A 16,177-nucleotide genomic window follows, 5' to 3' on the forward strand; every position below is an offset into this window, starting at 1 on the left:
TAAGATGAATTTGTTGCTATATTCCTTTTAACTGAGTTATTTGTCCTTTCTAGGTTCTTCGTCCTGGAGCAGGTCAGCGTCCTATTACTCCAAGTCAGGGCCAACAAGGGCAGCAAGCAGAGTCACTTGCAGCAGCTGCAAACCCAACTTTGGCTTTTGGTCAGAGTCTTGCTGCAGGCATGCCAGGTATATAAGTAGTTTGATATAACTGTAGTTGGGGGTGGGGTGGGGGGTGATTTTGAGGGTGGGAAGGGGAAGCTCAAGAGATTTAAAATGTTAGGTGAAGAGTGACCAACTCAGAATCTTTGAAGCTTTGACTATTTATTAATATATTATTGCAAACTCAGAATCCATCTGGGTAGTGATGGTCCATGTCTTTGATCCCAGCACTTGGGGCGTGAAGGTGGTGAATTTCAGGCCAGCCTGGTCTTACGGGAGTTTAGGACAGTTGGGGCTATGCAAAGAAACCCTGTCTTAAACACAAACCCCTCAGATCCAGATACTAATCTTTGAAATCAATTTTTTTTTTTTTTTGAGAAGTCCAGTTTTGGGAATGACAATATAGCAAAATTCTTAACACAGTTATCAAGGGTTTTTGTTGTTGGTTTTGTTTGTTTGTTTGTTTTTTTTAAACTGTTCCTGGTGTGAACCACAGCATCTTTCCACTTCAATTATTATAGTAAGACAACCTCTCACATTTTAAGATGACATTCTCCCAGCTGATTCTAGATTGTCAAGTTGATAACTAAAATTTATCATCACACACAGTTACCTAATGTCAGGGAAATTTACATATCACAAAAAGCCAGGAGAAGTTGGAAAGATGGGTCAGTGAGTAAGAGAGCAGATTGCTCCTATGGAGTGTTCCCAGTTTGACTCCCAGCACCCATACATACCTCACTATTATGTCATTTTAGTTCTAGGACATCCAACTCCCTTTCCTGCCATTATTAGTACCATGGTGGCAGACATGTGTGTGGCATATAGACTTATATGCAAGCCAAACATCTATACATGTTTTTAGAAAGAAAAGAACCTATAGAATTTCATGTTAATAAATTGGGAAATACGGGCATAGTAAATTTTGTATTTTTATTTTTATCTCTGCTTCATTGTAAACACTACGCCTTTTACAAAAATTTGCATCAGAAAATAGCAATACTTAGTCCCCCCTTTACTTACCCTCATAGCTACATCGATCCTCAACAGATACTTTAAGAATCCAATCTCTCTTTTGTTACTATCATTTGGCCTATCCAGCCTTACATATTAGCCTGGATTAGTTTTGCCTTGTCTTCTTTGATGTCTGGTTCTTTTGTTCTGCAAACGTAGAATCTTTCAACATTAATATACATTTTTGCATTAACATGTATGGAATGTGCAGTGTGTACAATTCAACTAAAGATTATTCTTTGTGTTCAGATTAGGGAAAAGGCATCAAATTTTATAAGTCTGTTTGTACTATATATCCAATTTATAATATAAATTTTTACCCTTGCCATACAGAGGATGGCATGATAAATCTTGAGAACTCTGTAACCAACAAGATTTACAGGCTGGGCATAGCTGTAGTCCTGGCTTGAGATATCCAAATTTTAGCCAGTTTCAAACCTGTTCCCACATAAAGGGATCAGTGTATATACTTTATCTGTTTTATTTTTCTTCTTGGTTTCTTCCTTTGTTTCTGTTGCCAAGATCTTCAGTATGTCTGCTCTGGTTAAATCTAATTTTCACTACTTTTGATGGAATCCACAGCTTTTTTTTTCCCTATTGAAACAGGCAAAACCTCTTCCTCAATGCAACACATTCCTTTCTTTTCATTCTGAGGTTTTCACATACATAGGCTGATCTAACAGTTCTTTCAGTGTATTTCAGCAGCTATGTTATGTCTTAATTGATCTTTAAAAAATAAAGTGGATAAAGTATTTAATCTATCTCTGAGAGATCCCATATCCCCTTTCTGTCCTGTATTTCCTTTAAAGCATAGTTAGATCTTTTTACAGTTGTTTAACCTGTACATTTGTAAGGTATATTTGTAAGATGTATATGTTTTACCCTATAATATTTTAAAAAACTGTTCTATTTTATTGGATACATATGTCAAAGCATCATCAGCTTCAGTCTGTAAAGGTATAGCCACCATCTCTAATAAATGTGCAATCTTAGAATTATTTCTTTTTAAAACTCAAGGCAGAAGCCCCTTGGAATTCTGAATTTGGCATCAACTATATGATGTATTAATACATGTAAATATTTTACATTTTCAAATTCTACAAAATGAAACAAAGTATTGTATGACATTGTTCTAAGGTGACTTCATTAAACAGAATCTGTATTTTTAACTCAGTATATTTTCCTCAAGCCTTTGTGGATTTTTCTCATCTGGAACTCCCCTTATGCTGTTGTTGTAGACAACATAAGAATGCACTGAGGATTCCTGATTCTGATCTAAAGAATCCTTTAATCTCATTATCCATTCCTTAGTCCTTTCCCTTTCTAAGTCTGCTTTATTCTGATATCTTTTTAAAGGGACATCTAAAATTGTTGTTGTTTCTGAAAAAATAATTATTTGTACATTGATATGTGAAACAAAGTCATATGGGACTCAGATGCATTGTGTCATGTTTTTCATTTTTTTTAACACAAAATATTTTTCTTTTTAATCTCTAACTTTCTCCTTAAGGACTTCCCAAATATCTTACCAAGTCTGTTGTTTGTTTGTTTGTTTGTTTTAGCTTTTCCCGTTGTCTGCAGTGTCTGTAGCTGGCATCTGCCATGTCTCTGACATTTAGCTACTCTCTGCCACATTGCACAGGCTGCTGGCTCTGCCCCTCCTGTTGGTCCTTCTCTCCCCTGGAGGGACCAGCAGGATTTTCCTGAGGGCCCACATATGACTTCTACCCACTCTGAAAAGGTGGCCTGTGCCTCTTCTGGCTCCAGGCCATTGCAGGCTTCACACACTGATTTCTCACGGGCCCAGGTTGCTCAGTCCCTCTGTCACCTGGGAAATGTACTAAGGCTCTGGTTGAGTCTCTCTTAAAAAGAATATCTTCTGCCTGGCTGGGAACTGCTCTAAGAGGTGATTGTTCCCTGCCTTTCCACCAGGGGCATACCTGGATCTTTTGTTCTAAGTTGGGATTTTTAGCTAAGTTTGGAATACAACAATGATGGGTGCCATTTGTAACTTTGGGCTTTTCCACCCATATCTCAGTTCCTGAATAATGACTCAGAGGCTTATTATTTATTAAAAAGTGCCTAAATAGCTAGGCTTGTTCCCAGTAGTTTGTAGCTTATTTAATGTTTAGACTATTCGTTATCTGCCATATGGCTAGTTACCTCTCCTTAGTTCCTAAAAGCTGGTGGCCAATAATCTGAGGCTGAATTAGAAGGTGAAACATCTGGCAGGGAGACACACTCTGAGAAATAGTCAGAGGAGATTTTGACCCAGTGTCGTCCCCTCCCCCCCCCTTGAAGGAAGTCAGTTGTCAAGCTCTTGTCACTGTGAAAGGCGAACCTTCTCAACCTGAGCTCCAGGAGAGAGTTAAAACCCTATTGCCCCAAAATAGCTGTTACTCACAGTTAAATTGTCTTCTGTGCCTTTGGAGCAGTACTTTTAATGTATGGCCCTTGGGAAAATGTCAAATGTCATTTGTGTAGTTTTGATTCAGAGGAGAAATTCTCTTGAGAAAGAACTGCTTAGAAGTAAACTGCATTTTCTGGTGTTTTTTATAAATGTAAAAATGTCATCTACCTCATACACAAACCTACAATAAAACTAAGGCCTCTGTGAGAGTCTTTACAGGTTGACTCTTAGTGATCCTAAGTTGTCTTCTCAGATTATATTTTTAAAATTTTTTAAACTTTTGGGGAGGGGTTTGAAACAGGGTTTCACTGTGTAGCTGTAGCTGACCTGGCTCCCACTATGAAGACCAGGCTGGATCTGTCTCACAGACCCTTTTTTAAAAAAATGCCAACACTCGGGAGGCAGAGGCCAAGAAGCAAGTTCCAGGACAGCCAGCATTACACAGAGAAACCTTGTCTTGAAAAACTAAATAAAAGTAAGATATGTTTTATTTTCTGTGTATGGGTATTTTTGCCTGACTCTATATGCTTGACCCCTTGAAATTGGTCATAAGCTGCCATGTATGTAGTGGAAACTGAACTTGTGTCCTTTGCAGGAAAACCAAGTGCTCCTAGCCTCTGAGCCATTTTTCTAACCCTCATATTTTAAGATTTTAAAGTGATGCTTACAAGTGAAATTCTAAGTGAATTTATTGATAATGTACTTGCTCTAAAATTTAGACAAGCCTTTTTTTTAAATTGTGTTCTAATTTACTTCCTCTAGTCTTTCTAGCCTGTCTCTTCATAACTGACCAAATGGTGATATTTTTCTATTACTTAGTTCTTGGAAGCCTATAGCTTCTGTTTTAAGAAAATAATTCTTTTCATAATCTGTAAGTAAAAGACATGACTGATAAACACATTTTTAAAATACCTCAGATGTGGTTTTTCCATCTGTATTCAGAGGTTTAGTAGTAATAATGTGAAATCATTGACTAAACACGAATATAAGGGAAAGTATTCATGTTTTATGTTGTAAAGTGTTTTCATTAATAAATACTCATTTTAATGTTATCTAGGCTATCAAGTACTAGCTCCAACTGCCTATTATGATCAGACTGGTGCCTTAGTGGTTGGCCCCGGAGCAAGAACTGGCCTTGGAGCTCCAGTACGATTAATGGCTCCAACACCTGTCTTAATAAGTTCAACAGCAGCACAAGCTGGTAAGCATGACTGACATTTTTAGAGATTTTAGGTACTTTTCTGAGTAGTTTCAAGAAGTTTCTGAAATTATTTTACAGCAGCAGCAGCAGCAGCAGCTGGAGGAACTGCAAATAGTCTTACAGGCAGCACAAATGGTCTGTTTCGGCCAATTGGCACTCAGCCACCACAGCAGCAGCAGCAGCAGCAGCAACCAAGCACTAACCTGCAGTCTAATTCATTTTATGGGAGCAGCTCTTTGACTAACAGCTCCCAGAGCAGCTCTTTATTCTCTCATGGACCTGGCCAACCTGGAAGTGCGTCTCTTGGCTTTGGAAGTGGTAGCTCTTTAGGAGCTGCTATAGGCTCAGCTCTCAGTGGATTTGGCTCATCAGGTAAGTTTGTTTAAAAACTTTGCTAAGCATACTTGAGGTATTTGAATTTTTAATATAAAGACAAGCAGTAATAACATAGTGTAGGAGGGATAGGAATAAAGTATGAGGCGTTAGTTTAATTTTACAGAATTCCTGTAAATCTTTCAGTCATTTATAAATGTTTAGCTCATTCTAGCAAGCCCATACTCCCCTTCCCCCAGCATTTAAAAATTTGGTACTCTATATTTTGCTAATCACTATTTCTTCCTTATTCCCCATAATGTTGGAGGAGTTTAATACATGGCCATCCTAAAATTTGGATAACTTAAAAAGAACAATAGTCATTATTGGATGGTACAGTCGTACTAGGTTTGGGTAGCTAATTATGGTTTTCTGTATTTGGCCTAATATCTAAATAAATGTTGAATCACTAGAGTCCCATAAGAGTCCCAGTATACTTAAAATAACTTACTTTTTTTTTCATTAAAAATAATGTAATAGATTGTTTCTTACTTGGATTAAGAAATCATAATTTTAAAACAGTCTCACATTAGGTAAGGATAGCATACTCTAGTTCTTTATATGTAATTGATAACTTTCAAGAGAGCACAGATACAAATTTGGACTTCAAGGGATTTTTCTAAAATACTTAATGTTTATATTTAATACTTGTAGAATCCCTAATCATTTTCCATTTGTTTTCTTATCACTTCAAATTTTTTTCTGATGTGGAAAATGATAAAATTGGTCTGGGGGTGTAGCTCAGTTGGTAGAGTGCTTGCCCAGTGTGCACAAAGCCCTAGGTTTGATCTGTAGCACAGCCTAGACTGGATGTGGTGGCATAAGTTTATTATCCATTTCTTAAAAAGGTAGAGTTATAAGAATCAGAGGTTCAGGGTCATTTTTGGCTTTACAATGAGCTTGCAACAAACCTAGCTTCATGAAACACTGTCTCCCCCCAGAACAGAAATAAAGTGGCAAAACTAATGCAGTACTAGTTATCAGGTGCTTGCCATTTTCCTGACGTGTCTTCTGAACTAATATTCATCTTTGTAGAACAGCTATAAACTTGTAGGGAGTAAAAGGCACTTTCAGTTTCAAGAAATACAGTACAGGAATGCTTCACTTGCCTAACAGTGTTGTCTACAGAAGTACTACAGCGTAGGGCACATCTGGTCAATTTGGACTTTGTGTTAACGCTCTTAAATTTTTTATTTTATGTATATGGGTGTTATGCCTGCATGTATGTCTTTGCACTACATGTGTGCAGGGAGGCCAGAAGAGGGATCAGATCCTCTGGGACTGGAGTTGGTTGTAAGCCATCACATGGATGCTGGTTTAAAACCTGTGTCCCCTGGAAGAGCAGCCAGTGTTCTTAGACATTGAGCCAACTCTCCTGTCCAATTCTTTAAAATTTCTACTTATTTCGAGTTGATTATTTTTATGTCCAGATGATGTACTCCCATGAGTCTTATTCTTTGATTCTAACCCAATTAAGACATTATCCCAAAAGAATCCTAAATGTTCTGAGCAAAACTGATAGAACATACACTTTAAAATATAAACATCCTGGACATAAAGTAGTTTCTAAATTACAGCTATTGTCCCCTTATAATCCTTTGGGGAAAAACAGCTTTGATAAACACCATATTCTTTTCTCTAATGTATGCTATTGATGCGCTGGTGCAGGTTTCTAGATCACTGTATTCATTTGTTCTTGAGATTCCCGTCTGTCTCAGAGTTAGGAATTCCCCTTAGAGCACTCATGCCTTACTCACTTTTGAGCATCACATGCTGAATTCTGCTGCCCGGTCTGGGAACTAATTTTATCTTGCTATTAGGAATATTAGGACTAGGCATACAGCTCAGGCTTAGAGTGGTTGTCTGGTGTGCATTCCCAGTATAATATAAAAATTAACTTACAAGTTAAATTAATAAGTAAAAAGAAGGGAGCATTACACTTGGCACTTAAAAATGCCTCTAGATAAATTTCATCTTCTCCATTCTTTTTGACTTTTTGTGAGAGTCCATTCAAGTGCTATACATATGTACTTACACCTGTTACTGCCCTGTCACACAATTGCATACATAAGCAGAAGCTAAAAGACATAGTTGTCTGTTTTTACATAACTCTCCTTACCAATATGATAGTTTTATTTTTGAGTAATATCAAATGCGGCAGGCAGTGGTAGCTACTCTGATATAACAATTAAATCATGGTTTGTTTGTTTTTTTTTAATGACCTGTTAATTCTAAAGTGATATTTTAATTGAAAGTTTGTGATTTAATATCATATGCATAGTTGATGAATGAGTTGTGATTCCAGCATTTGTCTACCTACTTAGTATCTTAGGTACATTTTGTCAATGTTGCATGTAATTTACAGACAGGACAAAATTTAAAGAACCTCTTTATATTTTGAAGTAATTTCTGAAAAATTTTTTTTTTTTTTAAGATTTATCTTGATTTCTGTTTTCGGGGAATACATTACGTGTGTCACAGCCAGTTTCTTTTGGTTTATTTGGCCAAGGAATGATAATGGTGCTGCTCTAAAGAGCCAATAACCTTCCTTATCAGTTAAATTGCTTATTAAAATAAATAGGAGTCTGAGATAAGTATAATAGGTAATATACACTTCAAGCGATCACTTTGACAGTGTCCTTTTAAATTAGCATATTTGATATAGCACATATTGACATTTTGCCAATACCAAACAAAAAATGTTTATTACATTAAGGTTTAATTTAGTTTTACTATTATAGTACATATAGTGTCCTTACTGATTCTAGTTAATCATATGTAAGGTCTTAAAATGTTAACTGTTCCATGAGACATAGTCAGTATTTTAGAAACTGCATTGGATGCTATGAAAGTCACTACTGCAGTATAACCTTTTGCCTGTGCAGTTGTCACTACCCCCAACCCCCTTTTCTATATAGGTATTTGAATTTGACAAAACCTGGATAATCACGGTTTCTATCTGTTAGAAGCTCAGCTTGCTTATTATGTTCTCTATTTGTTTTCTTTAATCCATGTTAGGTGTGACCTACTTATTATATACATGTATGAGTTACTTGTATATGACTTACAATATAAAAACCAAGACTTAGTAGACTTTACAATTCCTTGGAAAGAATTGCCATATTGGTCCGAATATAGAGCTTGTCCTTATTGGGGAAAGTAGACCTTGTTCCTAGGTGAAAAAATGTTTCATGAAAGGTGTTTGGTTAAAAGAGACTGATGTTTCAAAATAAGAATGAAACTTAATTGAAAATATTGGTTATAAGTGATAGAAATTTGGGACGTGGCCTTTGCATACTCAGTAAAGGATTTGATTGTACACGTGCATGCTGCTTTACAGCCAGACTGTTGTTCCTAGCATGCACTCCTAGCTAGCTGAGGGGTAGGGGGAACTTGGGAATAACGAGCTCAGGAGGCCAGTTCTAGAAATCTTAAAAAACGAAGGATCCTGAAGGGTAAGAGACACAGGCATGGTTTTAGTGTGGCCCAGTAAAGAGAGGCATTAATTTTCCGAGAAAAAATTTGGTGGTTGAGATTTTTCTGTTTAACAAATTATACGAACAATACTGAGAAGTTAGTTCCCACTTGTTTTTCACAGCCAGCTAGTAATATTCGGGCCAATATGGGCTTTATTTTGGACACAGCTAAAATCTAAGATATGACTGGTGAGGGAAATTTATGAATACTCTATTTATTAATCTTCTTTTGGCATTGAGCTGAAATCTTAAAAACCAGGTTCCAGATATCAGGATAATACCAAAGTAAACCTTATTGGAGTTTAATCTTTTTTATGACCTAAAACAGACAACTTTGCAATTCAGAGTTTATAAATCATACCAGGGTATTAAAGCACAGTAACTACATGTGTCGGTGGTAAAATATGTGTGAAATAATGAATCATATAACTGCTCTGTTAAGGATTGCTTATTTATTGGGGTGCATTTATACCCTTTTATGATTAATAAGTTGTTATATATGGTTATCACAATAATTATCATCTCCATAATGTTTCTAAAATAATTATTGTGATCACTTCTATTATTGCCCAGCAAGAGTTGGTTGGGAATAGGTTCTATTCAGTTAACACTGTATGTAATTAGGGTTTTTTTTATTTCTTCTTCAGTTGGCAGTTCTGCAAGTAGTAGTGCCACAAGGAGAGAGTCTCTATCTACTAGCTCTGACTTGTACAAAAGATCTAGTAGCAGCCTAGCACCCATAGGGCAACCATTTTACAATAGTCTGGGATTTTCCTCCTCTCCAAGTCCAATAGGCATGCCTCTGCCAAGCCAAACTCCAGGACATTCACTTACGCCACCGCCATCACTTTCATCACATGGATCCTCATCCAGTTTGCATTTAGGTAAAAAAAAACCCAAAACCCTTTTTATTTGTATGTATACATGTATGTGTGTTTGTGTGTGTGTTTATAATATATGTAAAATATTGAATGTTGGATAAAACATGCCAAATTGCTTTTGCTTTTAGATACTAGCCTTTTGAAAAAGTTCTACTTCCTGAAATTCAAAGTGAGGGTCTAATGTACAGTAAGGTAAAGACCCTCTTTTGTACTTTATGTTCTTTTATGGCATACAATGGTGTATGTTTTCTTGTCTGTGCTTTTGATTTATGTGTTCTAGAGCATCTGAAAGTCAAAAATAGACGTAATAGTGAGAGAAATTTTTACTGTCAAAAGTTTTTGCACACCATAAGAAAATTATATTATAGTAATGGGATGTAAATAATTTAGTACAGTATTGGCCATTTTACCACAAGTTATATCAGAGAATATCAGTTACTGTGTGCACATTAGAGAAGTTAATAGGCTTCTCTTTTGAATATGTTAAAAGGGAAAAATGATTTGAGCGTGTTATATTCCTAAAGGTGAAACATTTAGGACTTTTATTTCTATATCTATTTAAAAATTGTTCTCACCTCCAGATTATTAAATTGGTGGTTATCCTTTATTCCTCTTCTAGGAAGTACTTGTCCATGAGGGAAACAGTATATTTTGAAGACTTTTTAGACATTATTAGCTGTATATGAATCCCTGTCTTATCAAAGAATTCTGCCATTAAAAATTAAGCTATCGATTTTTGTGATTATTTTTAAGTACAGCTGAAACTAAATGGTTCTGTTGCTTAGAAATATTTAAGCTATCTTGTGATTTTTAAAATGTAACATTATTATGAACAGACTACATCGAAGATTCTGGTCCTGCATCCCACCCAAATTCTGAAATTTTTGCGCTTTGGAGGATTTGCTCTTTTGAATATGTACCAGTTAGTTTATTCAGATAGGGTCCTGAGGTCTGATTTACATCCCTGTTCATAGACTTACGTAGTTTATAGCCTGAGCCTCTGTTACCAACTGTCTTAGTCACAAGAGCTGTTTGATAAGACATGCTTTTGAAATGTATTAAGTTTGGGACAAAGGACCAAAAAATGTTGGGTGTGGTGGTACATGCCTTTAATTTTAAACAGAGACAGGTGGATATCTGAGTTCCAGGACAGCCAGAGCTACACAGAGAAAACTCTCGAAAACCCAAAAGCAAATTTTTAAAAAAAGAAAGAAAGACAAAGAAAAAAAGACAGGTGTATCCCAATAGTTTTGTGTTTGTAAAAATTATATTTGTTGTGTCCTGTCATCTTTTCATAGGTAAGTTGCAGATCAGGTTCTGTTAACTGTTACTGTGTGTGTTTGTTTACTTAGAACCTGTATAAATAGACTCGTTTTATATAACTTGCTAATAAATTGAATATATATGACTTTTTAGGTGTCTGTAATTGCACTACAGTGTGGATGTGTCTCTCTCTTTTTTAGACAGTAAAGAATTTGGCCTAATTACTTAGAGAAAGAATTTTAGTCAGTTGTGGGAAATCATATCTGAACAAGAGTCCTATGTTATACCTAGTACTGTTACACCCAAAGCTTCAGTTGGAAATTAGATGCTCAAACTCGTTCTGATTGCAATGAGTAATTACCTATAATATCTTCTCTTGTTAGTCCCTACTTTCCCCTAGTTCTAGTCATGTTACTTGAAATGTTTCCCCACCAAATTGAAAATACCTTAGGTTTCATGAATTTACTCTTTATACACTATTTATGAAAATAATCTATTCTCTACTTTCTTATGATTTAACAATGATACAAAGCTTCTATGCTTTGTGACATTAAAAATGTTTATTTTTTTAAAACAGGGTATTGCTATTAAGGCCTGGCTGACGTAGAATTTGCTGCATAGACTAAGCTGACTTCACATTAATAATGATCTTTCTCCGTTTGCTGCCTCAGTTATTTAGAAAGTAATTTTGAACTCTATATCATTGAATTAGATTTCTTTGTGAGTCAGTATCAAGATTGCTGATATGTAAAATACTTTGGGAGTAGAATTTACATATTTGATTTTATATAAATCATTTTATTTACTTGGCCTGCATAAGATTCTTCCCTGTGAAGACATAGTAGCATGCATTTGTAATCCTACTTACTTCAGAGGCTAAGGTCCAAATTAAAGTTAGCCAGGAAACTTAGCAAGGCCCCTATATCAAAAAGAGTAAATCTCCCTGCTTTACTAGAATTGATTAAAACTAATTCTCGGTTAGACCAAGATTTGAAATGATGAATATACAACTATTATAGTTATGAGTGGTTCTTAGGATCAACATTCCCAAAGTTCTTGATGAGACTTAAAAACTCATCTCTCCTTTTGATAATGGTAGTTGTCTGAACCCCACAGAAACTGCCCAAAGCAGCAATCTCCTTGTAAAAAGACTTTCTTTTCAGAGTAAATATTTAATCAGTAGATATCATTAGACTTGCTAGAGTCACTTTTATTGGAGAGCTATTTTAGTTCATAAGTTTTGAATATTTTTAAAATAAAAACTTATATTCAGAATCTATGTTTTTTAGTATATTGAGCTTAGAAGACCGAAAAATAGTTTTAGCTTTTCAATATGTAGTATAAAATCAGGTTTTCTAACACTATACCTATAACATTGTTATCATACTTTAATTTCTTATTGATTGGTCTGCTTGGTTGGCTTAAATATCAGTCATTTGAGTCACAGTCTTTTAAGTTTAATTGTCTTTTTATTTATAGTTGTTTCCCCACTTTTTTTTTCTTGTTTTGTTTCATTCATTTGTTAAAGAAATTGTCCTGTTGAATTTCTCACATTCTTGAGTTTGCTGCTTGCTTTCCTATGGTGGTGGTAAGCATATGCCTACTTGGTATTTCCTGTAAATGGTTTCTTTTGGCAAGGTGCAGTTATGGGCACTTTCTGTTGTGTTATATTGAATCAAGATACATATGGTTGTAGTACTACCAGTCTAGTCTACATGGTGTTTTAACACCTTATGGCCAGTGCCTAAAATATTTCTTCAGGGTTTATGAAAAGTTGTGGCTCTAATACTATCAATCTATAAATTCTCTATGATGAATTTTTCTTTATAACTTAAAAGGTTACCCTAAAAGGTTGTTATTCCTATAGTGGTTAGGATAATGCCTCATTCTTTTATTTTCTAACTCTCAGAATGAATAATTAGTTAGTGTCAGTTTTAAACCATTAGTTGTACTGTGCTTGGCCTCCTTAGACCAATTCTATATCACCACTTTTTAGGTTAGGGAAAACAAACTTAAAATATGTTAGTAATTTCTAATTTGGCTAATGGTTATGGTCTTAGTATTTAGATAAATTTGGGACTTCTTTGGTATAAAGCACCATTTTGCATGGCCTTCCTTGGTTTTGCCAGACTAAATGACTTCTCAAGATATGTGCTTCCACCCCCAAGAAAAGAGAATAAAATGTATACTGTGAACTTTGAACTCAGTGATACTAGTTTATTGGAAGGTGGCTCAGAATTGTGGAGATTCATTTATGTAAAGTAAATAGGAAAACATTAACTCTGGATCACACATTCTAGAATGTATTTTCTTCTCCTAATCAGAACATTTTCTATTTAAAAATGGAGCATTATTTACTGTTATGATTTCCCCCCCCCCCAAAGTTATTTGCTAAGAATTGCTGGCTTTAACAGACTTATTCAGACTCTCCTTTTAGAGGAAATGTATAAGAGTGAACAAGTATGGCCAAGTTAGATGTAAGATTGTCTTCCATTTTTATGTTTAAGTATGATTGTTAATAAGAGCATAAAAACAATAGAAATATATTGAAGTGTTAACTAAATAGCATTAGTCTTTTGTTTTTCGCTAAAACATCTTCATATTTGTCATTTCATCCTTAATGTTGACATAGACTGGCTCAATGACAAATCCATTTAAAACAAACAAATTAAAGAGTAAATAAGCTCCTAAGACTTGTAAGAGTAACTGAAAGAATTGATGCCAACCTACAGTTCTGACCTGTGATATTATTCCTTTTCTATTATGCTCTTACATAAGGAATGGAATATAGTTTTTTAAAGTGTTTGAGTACTGTATTTTAACTAGCCTTTCAGGAAGTAATATTTACATTATCTTGAAGATCTTGTTTCCTAAGGTTTTGTGGGGTTTTTTTGTTTTTTTTGTTTTTTTTTTTTGTTTGTTTTTGTATAGAATATTAGTAGACGTCTAGATTCCTTTCTCAATTTAGTTATTCTTGAGATTTCCCTGAGAGATACTGCCTAAGCACCTTTAAAGTTCAAGTGTGTACCTTCTGCAACTTTAGATGGGCAACTCACAGTCAGGAAGTAGAACATCACAGTCAGCTCTCAGAAGATTATATATCAGTTCTCATGTATGCTAAGGTACTGTTACAACTCTTCAAGATGTCTGTCTTGCTCATGGGAGGGTTAAATGTAAAGAAGTTATAAAATTTTGTTTTGTGGGACAATTTATGATTGGCTTTCTGTATAAAATTTTGTTTTTATAAGAGGGTCTTAACACCGTGTGATTCTAGCTGGCCTGGGGGCTCAGAGTTCTGTCTCTGCCTCCTGAGTACTGGGAGTAAAGTTGTGCACTACCACACATGGCTACACATAAAAATTTATTGAGTTTTGGTTGTTCTGGTTTCAAGACTGAATGATTTTACTTTTGTCCTTATAATTTTGTTTATTATCTTTGTTATTTAGTTATTTATCTCAGAGTTATAATCAGATCATCAACAGAAGCAATAGGGGGAAAGAGTTTATTTTAACTGGTTTGAACATATAATCCTTTATAGCAGAGGAGTCATGGCATCATGGTAGTCGGATAGCTGACTGCAGAGTCAGGATGCAGAGAGACATGACTAGTTATGCTAGTTTTGCATCCCCTTTTGTTAATTCTGAAAACACAGAATATAGAATGGTGATGACCACATTCAGGGATAGTTTTCCTCAGATATAAACCTCCCTGGAAACACCCTCACAGAGAAGCCATGAGGTCTGTCTCCTATTTGAATCCAAATCTGGTAAAACTGATAGTGAAAATTAAGCATCAAACCCTTTAAGCACCTTTGTGACATTGGTTCCAATGTTTGTGAATGTTTTCTTCAATTAATTTAGTTAAGATGATCACAGATTTAAGAGAGAGTACTTGACTGATGTACTTTGGCAGTAGATCACTCAAGGCACTTGTTTAATTAAATTAGTACAAGTTGGGCATCTTACCAAAACCTGAATCTTTCACTGGACTCAAAAGTCTCTGTTATTGGAACATTTCCATTCAAATTATCAGCCTAAGAATACTCAACATTGAATCTATCTACATGAATAATCTAAAGTCTGAGAAATGCAAGCCTTAAGCATTTAGATGAGGAATACAGTTGTGTAGACTTGGGGAGGTGAAGAGTTTGGAAATATGTTTGTAACTGATTGTCTAGTAGTGGAAACTATGCTTTCATAACACAGTCCTCACTGCATTTTCTAGTTCCTATATGAAAAGGGGTATCATGGAAAAAAATTTATGGTTACAGTTTGCCTCAATTTAACTCAATTATCTTTTGGATTTTCTTACAAGCCTTTGACTTTATCAGTCATTGTCTTCCCCCGTGTAGTTTCACCTTTTTTGCTATGTTCCATTGACCTTAACTCTGTATTGTTTTTTGGTTGGTTGGTTGGTTGGTTGGTTGGTTGGTTGGTTTGGTTTTTCAAGACAGGGTTTCTCTGTATTTTCCTGGCTGTCCTGGAATTCACTCTGTAGACCAGGCTGGCCTCGAACTCAGAAATCCGCCAGCTTCTGCCTCCCAAGTGCTGGGATTAAAGGCATGCGCCACCACCACCCAGCTGGCCTTAGTCTGAATCATTACATTTTTAAGTGGAGGAGAGGATTTATGGGACAAGAGATAGAAAAATAAGTCTAATTTTTCTGTTTTAAAATGCATATCCTTAGAATATTTTGTAGATGAGAGAGCATTTGCTTTAAATGGATTTTACGTTTCTAGCTTTGCTGACGTAATTACAATCGTTTACTCCCACTTTATTACTTTCCTCTTTTTCCATTGTCCTTTCCATTTCATTTTATTTTCCTACTTTTTGTGGGTTGGAAGTATTACAAAGGTACCAACTTTCTTCTACTAAATGGGTGCATTTAATCTACTGGGGTTTTTTTTTTTCTTCAGGTTTTTAGGAAGGAACTTACTAGCTGATTTTGAAAATCTAGTTGGAAAAGTATAACCAAGAATACTCAAATAGTCTAGAAATACACTTAAAAAGAACTTCATACTGTCAAGTACCAAAACTTAATCGTAATAACTAGAATTTTGACATTAGCAAAGACAAATAAGAGTACCCAGAAATAGATATGCTCATTTAATTACCTTATTCTGACCATAGTTGCTACTCTAATGTATGACAAAGATGGTCTTATCAGTGAGTTGCCTTGGAGCAGTTGTATGTCTGAATGAATGAGAGCAGTGAGCTTTGGTTCTTATTTCACACCACACCGTTTTTAAATGAACTGGTTAGTTTTCAGTCATAAAATAAGAGACAAAACAGTTTTTTGTTCATGCCTGTATGGTTTACTCATATACTTCTCAAAGGATTCTTTTGTAATATCTGTCTGAATAAGTGAAAAGGATTCTATTCTACAACTTTAGAATCTTAAA

The 16,177-nt window shown here is 35.2% G+C and overlaps 1 protein-coding gene across 32 annotated transcripts in view; it reads left to right on the plus strand.

The window, feature by feature from the left end:
- The window catches only part of Pum2 (pumilio RNA-binding family member 2), a 78,492-nt gene that overhangs the window by 49,902 nt on the left and 12,413 nt on the right, over positions 1–16,177 (plus strand). For 17 of the 32 annotated variants that reach the window (XM_006515279.3, NM_001160221.1, XM_006515280.4 and 14 more), the window contains 4 exons: positions 54–186; positions 4,641–4,784; positions 4,863–5,156; positions 9,280–9,516. In XM_006515279.3, the coding sequence (XP_006515342.1) occupies positions 54–186; positions 4,641–4,784; positions 4,863–5,156; positions 9,280–9,516 (808 nt within the window). The remainder of the gene's footprint in view (positions 1–53; positions 187–4,640; positions 4,785–4,862; positions 5,157–9,279; positions 9,517–16,177) is intronic. The other 15 variants (NR_027670.1, NM_001160222.1, NM_001310519.1 and 12 more) reach the window with 1 other exon arrangement.

The sequence above is a fragment of the Mus musculus genome, chromosome 12 (genome assembly GCF_000001635.26).
Source record: "Mus musculus strain C57BL/6J chromosome 12, GRCm38.p6 C57BL/6J".
Lineage (NCBI taxonomy): Eukaryota > Metazoa > Chordata > Mammalia > Rodentia > Muridae > Mus > Mus musculus.